General features: G+C 43.6%; 1 protein-coding gene across 1 annotated transcript in view; it reads right to left on the reverse strand.

The window, feature by feature from the left end:
- Positions 1–10,237: 10,237 nt before the first annotated feature.
- Positions 10,238–12,519, reverse strand: part of LOC144752001 (extracellular calcium-sensing receptor-like) — a 138,225-nt gene continuing 135,943 nt past the window's right edge. Inside the window, exon 6 of the mRNA XM_078639959.1 lies at positions 10,238–11,148. Coding sequence (XP_078496085.1) covers positions 10,238–11,148 — 911 coding nt within the window. The remainder of the gene's footprint in view (positions 11,149–12,519) is intronic.

Genomic DNA, 12,519 nt, shown 5'->3' on the forward strand with positions numbered 1-12,519 from the left:
ATAATAAATTAAAAAGCTCCCAGACAGGTTTCCGACCTGGACAGGGCACGGATATCGCCCTTTTGGCTGCTGTAGAGGAGGCAAGAGCACTATTGGATGGGGGAGGATCAGTGGCAGTGATCCTCCTCGACCTTAGTGCAGCGTTCGATACAGTTGACCACCAACTTCTTATCAAAAGATTGGCTGGGGTGGGAGTGAAAGGTACAGCCCTATCCTGGCTTTCATCCTTCCTGGCCCAACGGTCCTACCAGATCTGGGAAAAGAACGCCCGCTCCTCCGAAATGCCCCTCCAATGTGGTGTGCCTCAGGGCTCCTCCCTGAGTCCCACTTTATTTAATATCTATATGTCCACATTGGAGGAGGTTATCATCCCTTTCGGAGTGAGCGTCGTCAGCTACGCCGACGACACTCAACTTGTGGTGTCTCTATCCCATCCCAAGCAACAGAAAGCTGATCTGTTCAACTGCCTTACGCAGGTCCATCATTGGATGAACAGATCAGCCTTAAAACTCAACGGGACAAAAACCGAGGTCCTTATACTAGGCCCGGAAGGAGCCTCACTTCCCCTGGACAGCTGGCCAGCCTGTTTGGGTCCACCCCCTGATCCAAAAAAAGAGGTGAAAAGTTTGGGTGTGTGGATCGATTCCGATCTCTCCTTTACCTCACAAGCAAAGAAGGTGGCAGGGACCTGCTTCGGCCTCTTAAAATCTTTGAGGAAAGTTCTGCCCCTTCTTCCCCCTAAATCCCAAAAACTTTTAGTCCAAGGTCTCATCATATCGAGACTGGACTATAGCAATGTGATTTACATGGGTGCCCCCGAAGCGACCCTCACCAGACTGCAGATAATTCAGAACACGGCTGCCCGGATCATCACTAACACCCCGGCTAGATCATCTGCCAAGCCCGCTCTTAAACTCCTCCATTGGCTCCCCATAAGGGAGAGAGTCAAATTCAAAGCCCTATGTCTTGTTCATAAAACGCTGCAGAATCAAGGCCCTCCTGTTCTCAGTAACATCATCACTCCCTATAGGAACTCTAGGTCCCTCCGCTCCAATGCAGAAAACTTTTCCAACATCCCTAGATTCAGGAAAACCCGAGCAGGAGGAAGACGTTTCTCAGTACAAGCCTCCCGCCTTTGGAACTCACTTCCCCGTAATTTACGTCTTGAACCTCAATACCTGCGCTTCAGGAAACTGTTAAAAACCCATCTTTTTCCCTAAATCTGTACTCCCCCTCCCCTTTCTTTCTCTGCTTTAGTTCTCCCCCTTCGACCTGGTGAATTCATGGTTCTTTAGCGCTGGGATACCCCCGGGTGACTATCGCGCTTTATAAAAAATAAATAATAATAATAATAATAAGTTAGGGGGATCTCGAACCAGCTATCCGCAAAACCCACCTTGAAGTCGCTCCACTAGCTTCCTGTTTGGGAGAGAGTCAGCTTTAACGTCATGTGCATTGCCCATAAGACGCTAACCAGGAATGGCCCCACGATTGACCACTCCATGGTCCAGCCTTATGTGGCAAATAGACGGCTCTGACGATGTACATCTGGTGGCCTTTCCCAAGATTAAGAGGGCCAGAAGTGCCGTCCGCCTATTCGCCTACAATGCTGCTAAGATGTGGACTATTCTTCCCCTCTGCCTACGGAGGGGAACTAGCCATTTAGCCTTTCAGAAATCATTTAAGACCTGGCTCTTGCCTTGAGTGTGCTGTGCTGTCCCAATCTGCTACTGTCTAAGCACGGGGATGCCCCAGGGTAGCCATGCGCTCAATAAATGTTGCTTCATTCATTGCTTCATTCACTATGTTCTTCTTTCCAGCAGCATGTCCTGTTCAGCCAGTCCTCTTCCGAGGTGTATCTGACCTTATGGAGCCCTCATTGGCTACAGTCTGCACATTCGTCCTGCTGTACATTTTCAACCTCCAAAAAGGTGGGAGTGTCTGAAAGTATAAATCTTCGCTGTGACCTTTTCAAGCCGCTCCCCAGCAACAACGCCTCCTCATCAGACATTTCTGGCTGCCTTACCCTGCTGACCTTTACATTCTCAGAATTTTTCTTCAAAAAACGTATCTAAGTCCTTTGGTAAGATTAGACCGGATGCAATTCACTTCTTGTATCCGAACTGTGCTTCACCACAATCGGCCATAACACACAACTTTGTCCCAATCTTCTTGTGACTAGATATTTGAATCTGGCTCTACTGTTTGCATTTTTGTCATTCTGGTGTCAAAATATTTATTGAAGTTTACTCTATTTTATTATATTGGTGTGGGATATTTCTTGTGTTGAAATTTCACAGTATTCCTGTTTAAGCAATGCGTACAAATATTGTAAACTGTGGGCCCGATTCACAGAATGAACTTAAGACTCAATCCTAAACTTACTACTATTTTGGTATTCACAGAATGAACTTACTACTTTTGGTATTCACAGAAGTTAGGATTTTGTCTTAAGTTTGACAGACTTAAGACAGACTTAAGACAGACTTAAGACAAAATCCTAACTTCTGTGAATACCAAAAGTAGTAAGTTTAGGATTGAGTCTTAAGTCCATTCTGTGAATCGGGCCCATTGACTCTAAGTTAAGCCTGTTTTGTGCCAAGCTACCGAAGGATAGCACGGGTTAATGTTGTGAATTTTTGTAGTTCTCGCTGACAATGATTGCGGCTGTTGCTGGAAAGGGCTCACACAATAGCTCCTGGTAGACATACTACACTAGAAAAGTATTGAATTAATTTCCCATTTACTAACCTGAGATTAATTTCTTATTGTGTCTGTTTACTTTAAAACATTTGGATTGCTACACTAAGTAGCTCCGTCCTGATAGTTTATGAACCGATAAAACCAGGTAGGGTTTTGGAATACCTTCCCTCCCAATCCCAAACTGTTTCCAGGTTATGCATAGATTGTTTGTTTAGACCGATGGTTTTACTTACACACCCACTGATTTCTTTTTGTCATGTGACCTAAAACTCAGCATAGAAAGGAAGAGAGGAAAGTCAGTTGAAGATGCACTAAATCAGTGGATTTTCCACAGACTAACTGAATGCATGAGGTGATAAATATTGCATAGCAAACTGAAGGTGTATACTCTGGTCAGAATCACAAAACCTCTTACACATAATAATGAAAAAGAATAAATGGCCACATTACAGCAAATCCCTGAAAGGAATCTCATTTGCACCAACATCATTTTAAACATTGAGAGCGGCAGATGACATGTAGCCTTATCTGCAATCCTGAGTGATACCTTGGCTTCCAAGTAGGTGCTCTTAGGGGACTTGCATGGCAGTGGTCAGTGCTGTAGTGTGGACACTCACAGACTGCTAACTCCGTGCGTATTCACAAACCATATATGTAACTGCTCCGCTGTGGCACGTGTGTACACACAGCACACCTTATTGCAGAAATATGAGGGATATGGATGACTTTGCAGAGAAAATGTGTTGCCATTGAAAAGTTACAAAATTACAATATCCTTAACCGAAACATGCATTTTTATTTGCATTGCAACTATTTGCAAACCCTTTTTTAGAGGACAAGGCATACACTATGGAACCCCTAAGAATCACATATGTGCCTGCTGTGCACTAATGATATTACAAATTGTGTGAAAGTAAGAATTATTAAAGTCGACACTTTGTGCAGAATTCAGCAAACATAGAAGGAGGAAAAATAAGGAGAAATACAGATATGTCCCCTTGTTTGGCCTGCCCTGGGGAGGTGTAGGATTTTGACTGATTCCCAGTTTTACAAGGGATTGAAAATCTGGGAATGTATCATAATCTGTGAGTGTTGCGTGGGAACACCCACTGTAACACCCATGGAACTTCTCTTGGATGCAGAGTAGGGCAACACAGAAACCTGCCCTAGTATGCCTTACTCCATATCTACAAGGCCATGAAAAGCCGCCACATAGGAAGGGGACCTCCCTACACAAAAACAATCACTGGAGGCATTTTCATCCTTCTATGTGTGCTGCAGACTGCAGCACTTATATAAAGAGGAAAAACAAGGGGAAATAAAGATATTTCTCCTTACTATCCCTCCTTTGGTAAGATGTAAACCTTTGATGCATTCCCAGGTACGCTAGTCCTTGAAAATCTGGAAATGTGTGAACACCCATTGGTGATGGATGGGAACACCCTCCACAATGCCCAAGGAATGCCACGTTGATGCCAATTAAGGCAACACAGTGAGTTGTGCTGCTTTGCCTCACTCTATATCGACGAGGTAATTAAAAGCCATGCAACGTAGCTTTCCGTGGCGTCAAAGATATGAGTCTCACTCTGCACCACAGGTGCATCTACAAAACTCAATACTACCCCCTCCTACCCTCCTTCACAAACTAGCCCAGCAGAAAGGCCCCTGACTAGTTCCTACATTTACTTAATACCCAAGGCAGGTCCCGTAAGAGCCTTGAGGAACAGTCATATGTGCAAAGACAGATGTCTGTCTTAAAAAAGTGATTGTACCACTCTTGATGGATACCCTAATACCCCACGACTGGATAGTAGCTTCTGGTGAAAACTGGTCCCAGGATGCTTGCTTCTGGTCAATGGAGAACCTGGCCTGGTAGTTTGGGCTGGACTGTTCCCATGAGGAACAGGATCAGGACTGATTTGCATATGGCTGGGTCTAAACGAGAATAGCGGGATGTGCAAAAAAAACAATGGATGTATCATTGATCTGTGACTGTGGGATGAAAGTTTGATTAATTCAGCATTCCGTCCATCACCGGTTCTTTTTGAAAAGTCTGTGCCAGCAGAAGTCTTAGGTCACACAAGTGTCACACATTTTGCATCTAATTAAAGCCTTGTGAAATTGACCCCAAGCGCTTAACAGGCAAGGCAAACATCATAGTGCATTATCTGCAAATGAAAGTAATTAGCTTGAGTCTCACTCAAGCCCAGTACCCAGAAACAAATGAAACCTCTGGCACTTACTACCGGCATGGTAGGTTAGAAATGATGCACATCCAAGGCAAAGACCTCTATCCCTATTAACCTGTAAAGCCTTCATGTGGCTGCATTTGTCCGCACAATAAATGTCTGAACACTTGGAAAGAGTGCACGTCTGAAATAGGATTGAGTCGTTGGGGCATGTGTAATGCTATTTCATTCTGCCTTACGTGTTTACTCCGGTTAATTTTTCACAGCTGCCGCTCTCTGTTTATTTGATCCATTGTTGTGTATTGTACCAGTTGGGGTCTTAATTTTTAGTGACGGTCGTAGTTACTCCTGACAGCTGCAGGTAGATTCTCACTGGGAGTGAGGCAAACCCTCTAGACACAATAAACACCATGGAGGGAAACCGGTTAGTGTTTTTTGGTGTGGATTCAGTGGTGTTTTCTCAGTGTTTTCCAAACCTTTTGAAAAGAGTGTTTATGAGTCTTTATTCAGATGCCTACACTCCAAAATAGACAGTGATTCTTATAAAACATATTTTAATTTAAAAGAGATATAATGCAGGGTTTGTAGTTTCTTCTCATTGTCATGGTGTCCGAGGGACTTTGGTTAGATTATTTTAAACAAAGAATGCCTAAGTACAGCGCAATATCATTACACTCTCTCACATCTCATTACCTCTCACACTCACTCTGTCAGGAATCAGTCTGGTTTACACAATTAGTAATGGATTAAATACATAATAATAATAATAAAATATGAGTGCTATAATCGATTATTTTAAGAAACCAATTTTCGGGACACAGTTGGGGTCATTCAACCACACCTTATGGAATATTGTGACATTGTAGGGGTGGTCAACCCTGCTGACAGCTCACTACCATGTGAAACCTTAATAACACCAGATTAATTTGCAGTCCTGCATTCTAAGGCACCAGAAATGTGATACTTTAAGTATTCTCACTACTGCTTTTCTGCACTCTTTGTTTGACTACATTATGGTTATACAGCTGTTTGATATTCATAGCTGGTAAGGGTCCCCACAGCAATTGTCTCACTTTAAGTCAGTCCTAAGCTTTTAACAGGCATCTCATAGCATTCTGGGGCTTGAAATGTTGTTGTTCACATAGTAACTATGGACTCTAAAACCCAAAAATTAAAGTGCAGTTGATAAAAACACAGAATCATCTGAAGGTATCACACATAACAATGGTACACCATGCAGCTATGAATTTTGTTGCAGATATGAATTTTATTGATATGTGGAAAGGATGCCTGACATATTTCCCACATCCAAAAGAAAAGTATTGCTCCACTCCCAATTTTCATCTTTGAATTCTGGGTCTTGTAGTCCTGTTCTACAAAGGAATCAAGAAGACTACAAGTTCTGAATTCAAAGTACCTGGACTGGAGTGGCACATCACACATGTGACTAGGTAACTAGGCAGGGCTTATGGAAGGCTTCTATCATGTTCTCACCGTTAGGCATGTGCATGTGCATGATGGCTGCAATTTTCTAGATACTAGTCACTACACCTTGCATTGGATATTTAAAGCCTGGATGTTTTACAGGTGACCTGCTATAAACACTGACTTGTTGGAGAAGGAAATGTGTGCATCAAAGGTTTTTACCCATTCTGTGGCTATGAGGACATGTGGTAGTACATACTGGCAAAGATTTTTAAGAGACAGCCATGTCACCAAATTAGTGAAAGAATTAGACACTTCAAAATGATCACATGAGACTTTAATATTTCAAGATTCTATATATTGTATAAAATATTTTCATAGCATCAAATCATTTGATCAGACCAAATACATGCTTCTAAACCCTAAACCTGTGATCCAAGCACAAGGAAGATGAAACAATATTTTGTGAATTCCTAAACACCAAACCTCAACAGAATAATTCAGGAAAAGTATTTCTTGCTGCTACCTTGTATTACAAAGTTACATAGTGTTGGGCCTTTCAATTAAAAGAAATGAAAAAGACTCTCTCACTTTTGTTTCTTAGAATACCATTTTAGTTTGTTGTTATGTAGTTGTTTATCTGTGTTTTCACTGACGAGAGCAGTTTTCCTAATGGTGGCGTTTTAGCAGTTAATATAGGTTTAAACCTAAAACAGGATTTCCTATATGTAATGGACGAAACTGAAGGAAATGCACCATACACTTGATGCAATTGACATTACAAGCCCACATAAAGATTTATTATTAGCTTTTAGGAAAGCTCCTTTTTTTATGATCAACCCCAAAGAATTGTTTCCAATGCTAATGATCTTGGGTCTGAAATTATACTGGAGCTGCTAACCAAGCCCCAATACCAGTGCTGTCTCCCTAAAGTATGATGCACATGAATTGTATCCCCAACTGGCATGATCTGTAACCCCCTTACAAGTCCCTAGTAAATGTTATCAGTGGTACCCAGGGCGTACACGATAAAGGGATCACCAAGATTTGCAGCACTTATTGTGCCACCCCGAGTGACCAAAGCAAACTGATGACAGCAGACATTCCTTTGCAGGCTGCATGTGCTGTGACACCTTCTCAAACTCCCCTTTGGTCTCATCATGAGTAGCAAGGTCACAGCACTATTTTTAATATATCATTCACTCCTAAGGTAGGTGTGGACATATAAGCGCAAGCTTATATGTCTCTATAGGAGTCTCCCTCCATTAGGGCCTACGATAAGTGTTTAGGGGCCACAGAACTACATGAGCTGGCACCCGTGCACCCCCAGGTTGCCATCTCCATTATGGTCCCCCTGTAAAGTGTCATGTTTGGAAACAAACGACTTGCTTCATCAAACCCATCTTTTTCCCAAAGTTGGATTATTGTGACATGCACAGAGGTGGCTATCTTAGAGGTAGCCCCAGCCATTTCTCTGTCCTTGCTAACAGCCTGCAGCTGTTGCCCCAAGACAGGAATCTGACCCCCTGCCAGGAGGTGTGAACACTCCCACGAGTCAGAAAAAAGGCTTGCCTAACCTAGAGATGTAACCTCCCTCCCTGACAGGATGACTAGTAAAGTAGCACAAAAAGACAGTGAGCTTTAAAACTCCCACTACCTCTGATCTGCATCCAGGCTTCCTCCCAGAGGAGGAAAATGCCAGCCCCCTGCCCCAGGTACATTTGTAATCCTGGCAGGTGGGAAAATTAGGTTCTCAGGAGGTGTACATCCCCAGAAGTGTAGCCACACCCCTAGGGTGGGATACCTGGTTTGTACAGCCGAAGAAGGATTCTCCAATCTTTAAAAGTGGCAGAACAGAGGCTTCTGAGTAGGAAATGTGACCTCAGAGGCAGATTAGCTGCTGGGGATAGCAGCCTATTGGCTACTAACTCCCACCCTCCTAAAGCACCTAAATCAAGGATTTAAGGAGCTCTTCTGACTTGTAACCAAATGACAATGAAGAGACCCAAGTCTACAAGACCTGAACAAATTAAAGGCATCAAAGACTGCTCCTGTGGTAACCAACCTGCAACTGCTCAACTACGACTCATCCTGGACCTGGGACTAATTTCCAAGGAAAGAGTTACATCCCTCTGCAAGCCAAAGGCAACTCCAGAACTTCGTTGGACTAGAGGTATGAGTCCCCTGCAGCCTGCAGGAAAAACCACATCCAGATCCAAAGAATTACTGCCCATTGGGCTTGCCGAGGGAATCACCCAAAAGTAAATGGTCTAATGCAATATGAGAAAAGTAGTGCTTACCTCCAACAGGTTCAGAGTGGCTACCCTTTACCCCCACACTCCAGGGCATTGCAGTGACCAAAGGCTGAGCTTGCCACTGCCAAGGCTTGTTGGTGGCCAGTCCGGCTACTGCTACCTTGGTTTGATGCTGTGCCTTGAAGAAACCCTGCAGCATTGTCTACCTGTCACACCTGCATCCCAGTTGACAAGATTTTGCATCCCATTCCTCACCAGCACAATCTAAGCAGTAAAACCAGCAACAGCGGCTCTCGTTCTTCAGCACCAGGGACATCCTTGACTACTCTACACTAAGGTCCTACAACTCAGGTAAATATCAACTGACCCTCAGAACTTGGTCCTGGGACCCACCTCACCTTCCACCCCCTTCCACTGAACTCTTACTGCAAGTGATCGATTGTCACAAGTGTATTTTCACATTTACCCCAATGCTGCCATTTTCCAAGATTCAAATGCACTGATTTATTTCTCCATCAATAATTCCTAAATCTGGTATACTCATCTGATTGTCTCCATTTGATGTCTATATTATATCAAAATGTGCTTTATTTCTATAAATTGGTGTTGGATTTCATGTCAATTACTTGCCATCCATGTTGGTACTCTGAAATGCTTAACACGTTTCTCTAGTAAAGTCCGACTGCTCTGTGCCACACTACCATGACTTAGCTAGGGATTTATTAGCATGAATCTATGGAACTATTTGGGGTATTGTGAGATCATTGCATAGTGAAGTCTAACCAGTCTCACTGCACAATAATCCACTTTCCTACAATAGCATTCTTCCATCATTCTTCCACTTCATGGCGGACAAGCATAAGAAAACAGGCAAGTCTGAATTATAGACCTTGTCAAGAAAGGGGTTCTTAATTACTCGACACAGTTCATACCAGGTCTGGTGATACCATCACAGTTGTCCCGAAGGTGCAGTGTACCCTGCCAGCAGCAGAGGCCTGCAGATCAGCCAGGGATACCCTTTACCCTTATTACCAGGCCCCTCATTGTGTCCCTCCACACAGCCCAATGAAATGACTTCACTCCTTCCTCGCTGATCCATGTGTGGGTCTCTATAAAACACGCGTGGTTGAAAGAAGGATCCAATACAGAAATAGATAGAGATTTGCTTGTTGTACAATCCATTGAAGGTATTTCCCTTCTGTTCCTCTCCCCGTGGCAAATATTTCTCATGTGCCTCAAGTAATCGCCAACAGGAAGGTGCGGTTTAGAAACCTGTTTCTCCTCTTCCTTGAATCTCTACTAAAAGGAGGAGTATAACTACCCTGTGTTTACATCGGTATGTGTACCCCACAACTGTTTTAGTAAAGATTCAACCCCATGCATCAGCTCAGTACATTATGTACCTGTGTTGTTCCTTGGTATTCTCAGTCCATATAACAATAAAAAAGAAATCAGAACAAAAAGAGTACATTATTCAGTATTAAATAGGTGATGTTACATTCAGAATCCTTGATAGGACAAACAAATAAGTCTAGATGTCCTAGGTTTTTAGTCTCTATGATGGTCATTGTAAAATAACCGATGATCCGATGATCTGATGCGGAGGTGTTTAATACACAAAAACACAAAACACACGTGCAGAAATAGATCAATCACATGCTCACTTTATTGGTTGTTGCTAGAGCTGGTCTTTTGCATTAAGTATTGCTTGGTATTCAAGTCCGACCTCCAGAGGATGATATAACACTTGGGAATGAAGATGCAGCCCAATAACCCAGCAGCTGAAGACAAGATAGCAAAGATCTCCACGGCCACCATATACTTCCCCTGTGTGCTGAGATACGCAGGTATAAATGAGATCCAGACGGCCAGAAACACAAGCATACTGAAGGTGAGGAACTTGGCTTCGTTAAAACTCTGAGGCAAATTACGAGCATAAAATGCAACCACAAAGCTGACAGTGGCCAACAAGCCCAGATATCCCAACATCAGATAGAAGAAGAGAACAGAGCCCTCGTTACACTGGATGATGGTGGTGTCTCGTATCTGTATCTTAATGGGGAACGGAGGATCAAGGAGCAGCCAGACTGTGCAAATCAGGACTGGAGCAAATGAGCATAGAAGGACCACTGCACTGGGCATTCTGGTCCCAAGCCACCTTGAAGAACGGCTGGTGGGATCGCGAGCATTGAACGCTATAATCACAGTGATGGTCTTTGCCAGGACAGTGGAGATACTGATGGCAAAGCTAATACCAAACGAGTTTTGACGGATCATACAGGTGACCATCGATGGATAGCCAATGAAGGTAAATGAGGAGAGGAAACAGAGCTTAATGGCAACAAGAAGCACATAGCTGAGGACTCGGTTATTTGCCTTAACAATTGGTGTGTCTTGGTACCTTCTGAAGGCACAGAGAACAAACAGTGTCATTATGAAAAGAAGGCTGGTCAAAAATGAAAGAGCTGTCCCCAAAGGTTCTCCAAAGGAGAGGAACTGCAGAGTTGTGGAGAAACATTGCGTCTGTCTTTCATTTGGCCACTGGTCTTCAGGACACGGCCAACAGTCAACTGAATCTGAAAGGAAAGGATGAGGTTGTGAAAGAGAGTATGGACTGGCTATAAGGTTGAGGTTAGCACAATTCATCAGCTAAGAAATGACAACAATAACACCAATCCTGTTTACAATAACAATTTGAATAATTTGATTGTCTGATCAATGTAAAAAGTGCTGGGGTCTTGCTGAAGATGTACAACTATTGGCTATAATGCAGGAATGATCTAGTGAATGCAGAGTGGTCTAAGCAGGCATGTTCTGTTTGGAGATTGTAGGCTTTTTCGAAATCCTAGATTGAATTCCTTTAGGTATTTGTAGGTCAAAATCTTTAGTTGTGACTCTTGGCAAGAGATATCATCTCCAATAACACTTTGGGTGAGTCGAGCCATATCTTTGCTGACCAGCAAGAAGGCCACTCCTTACAGGGCTCTACCATCCCGACTCCGAATCTGTTCAACTATCTTCTATTCCAGGGGTACGTGACCCTGTAAATCTACATGCACAGCTTTGCACTCCACCCGTGACCTACCTGCTGCAGACAATAACTGGGTTATGTTATGTTATGTTAAAAATATTTCTTAAGCCCACTTACACCAGGCGGTTTCATGGCGCTGAGAGAAGAGGAGCTGAGTCGTAAAGTACTTATTGGTATGCTTGAGAGAATAAGAGAGTTTTCAGGAGAGTTCTGAATTTAGTGTAACATGTGGCAAGTCTTAGCTCGTTAGGGAGGGAGTTCCAGAAATGGGGGGCTAAAGAGGAAAATCTCAGACCTCCGTGCTTTTTCCGTCTGAAGGTGGGAATGGTGAGCAAATGCAGATGGGAGGAACGGAGCTCACATGATGGGGTGTAGCGTTGGATCCGGGAAGAGATGAATGCAGGGGATTGGTCGGCGAGAGCTTTAAAGATGGTGCAGCCAAGTTTGAAGAGGCAGCGTTTGGCTACAGGTAGCCAATGCAGCTCTTCATAAGGGGACTGACCTGTTGGTGTCTAGGTTGGTGAAAGATGAGCCTACCTGCCTGATTTTGTACGAGGTGCAGGCGATGAAGTTGGTAAGCTGGGATGCCGACATACAGGGCGTTCGCGTAGTCGATGCGGGAAGTGACAAGAGGCATGATGACCAGGATGAGAGCTTCCTTAGTAAAGAATCTGAGGTGGAAAAAGCAGGAGGAAACTACTGCATTGATTTGGGGCTTAAGCGATAGGTCTCTGCAGATGATTAATCCGAAGACGGCCAGAAGCTGGGATTCCAGGGGTTGGCGGAACCTCCGACTAAAACCAGCTCGGTTTTGTCGGGGTTGAGTTTGAGTTGACTGTGGTACATCCATTCACTGATAAAGGTCATGGTGGTTTGGAAGTCAGTGATGGAAGTGTCAGAGGAGTCAATGTTAAAG

Source organism: Lissotriton helveticus, chromosome 4_2 (genome assembly GCF_964261635.1).
Source record: "Lissotriton helveticus chromosome 4_2, aLisHel1.1, whole genome shotgun sequence".
In the NCBI taxonomy this organism is placed as follows: Eukaryota; Metazoa; Chordata; class Amphibia; order Caudata; family Salamandridae; genus Lissotriton; species Lissotriton helveticus.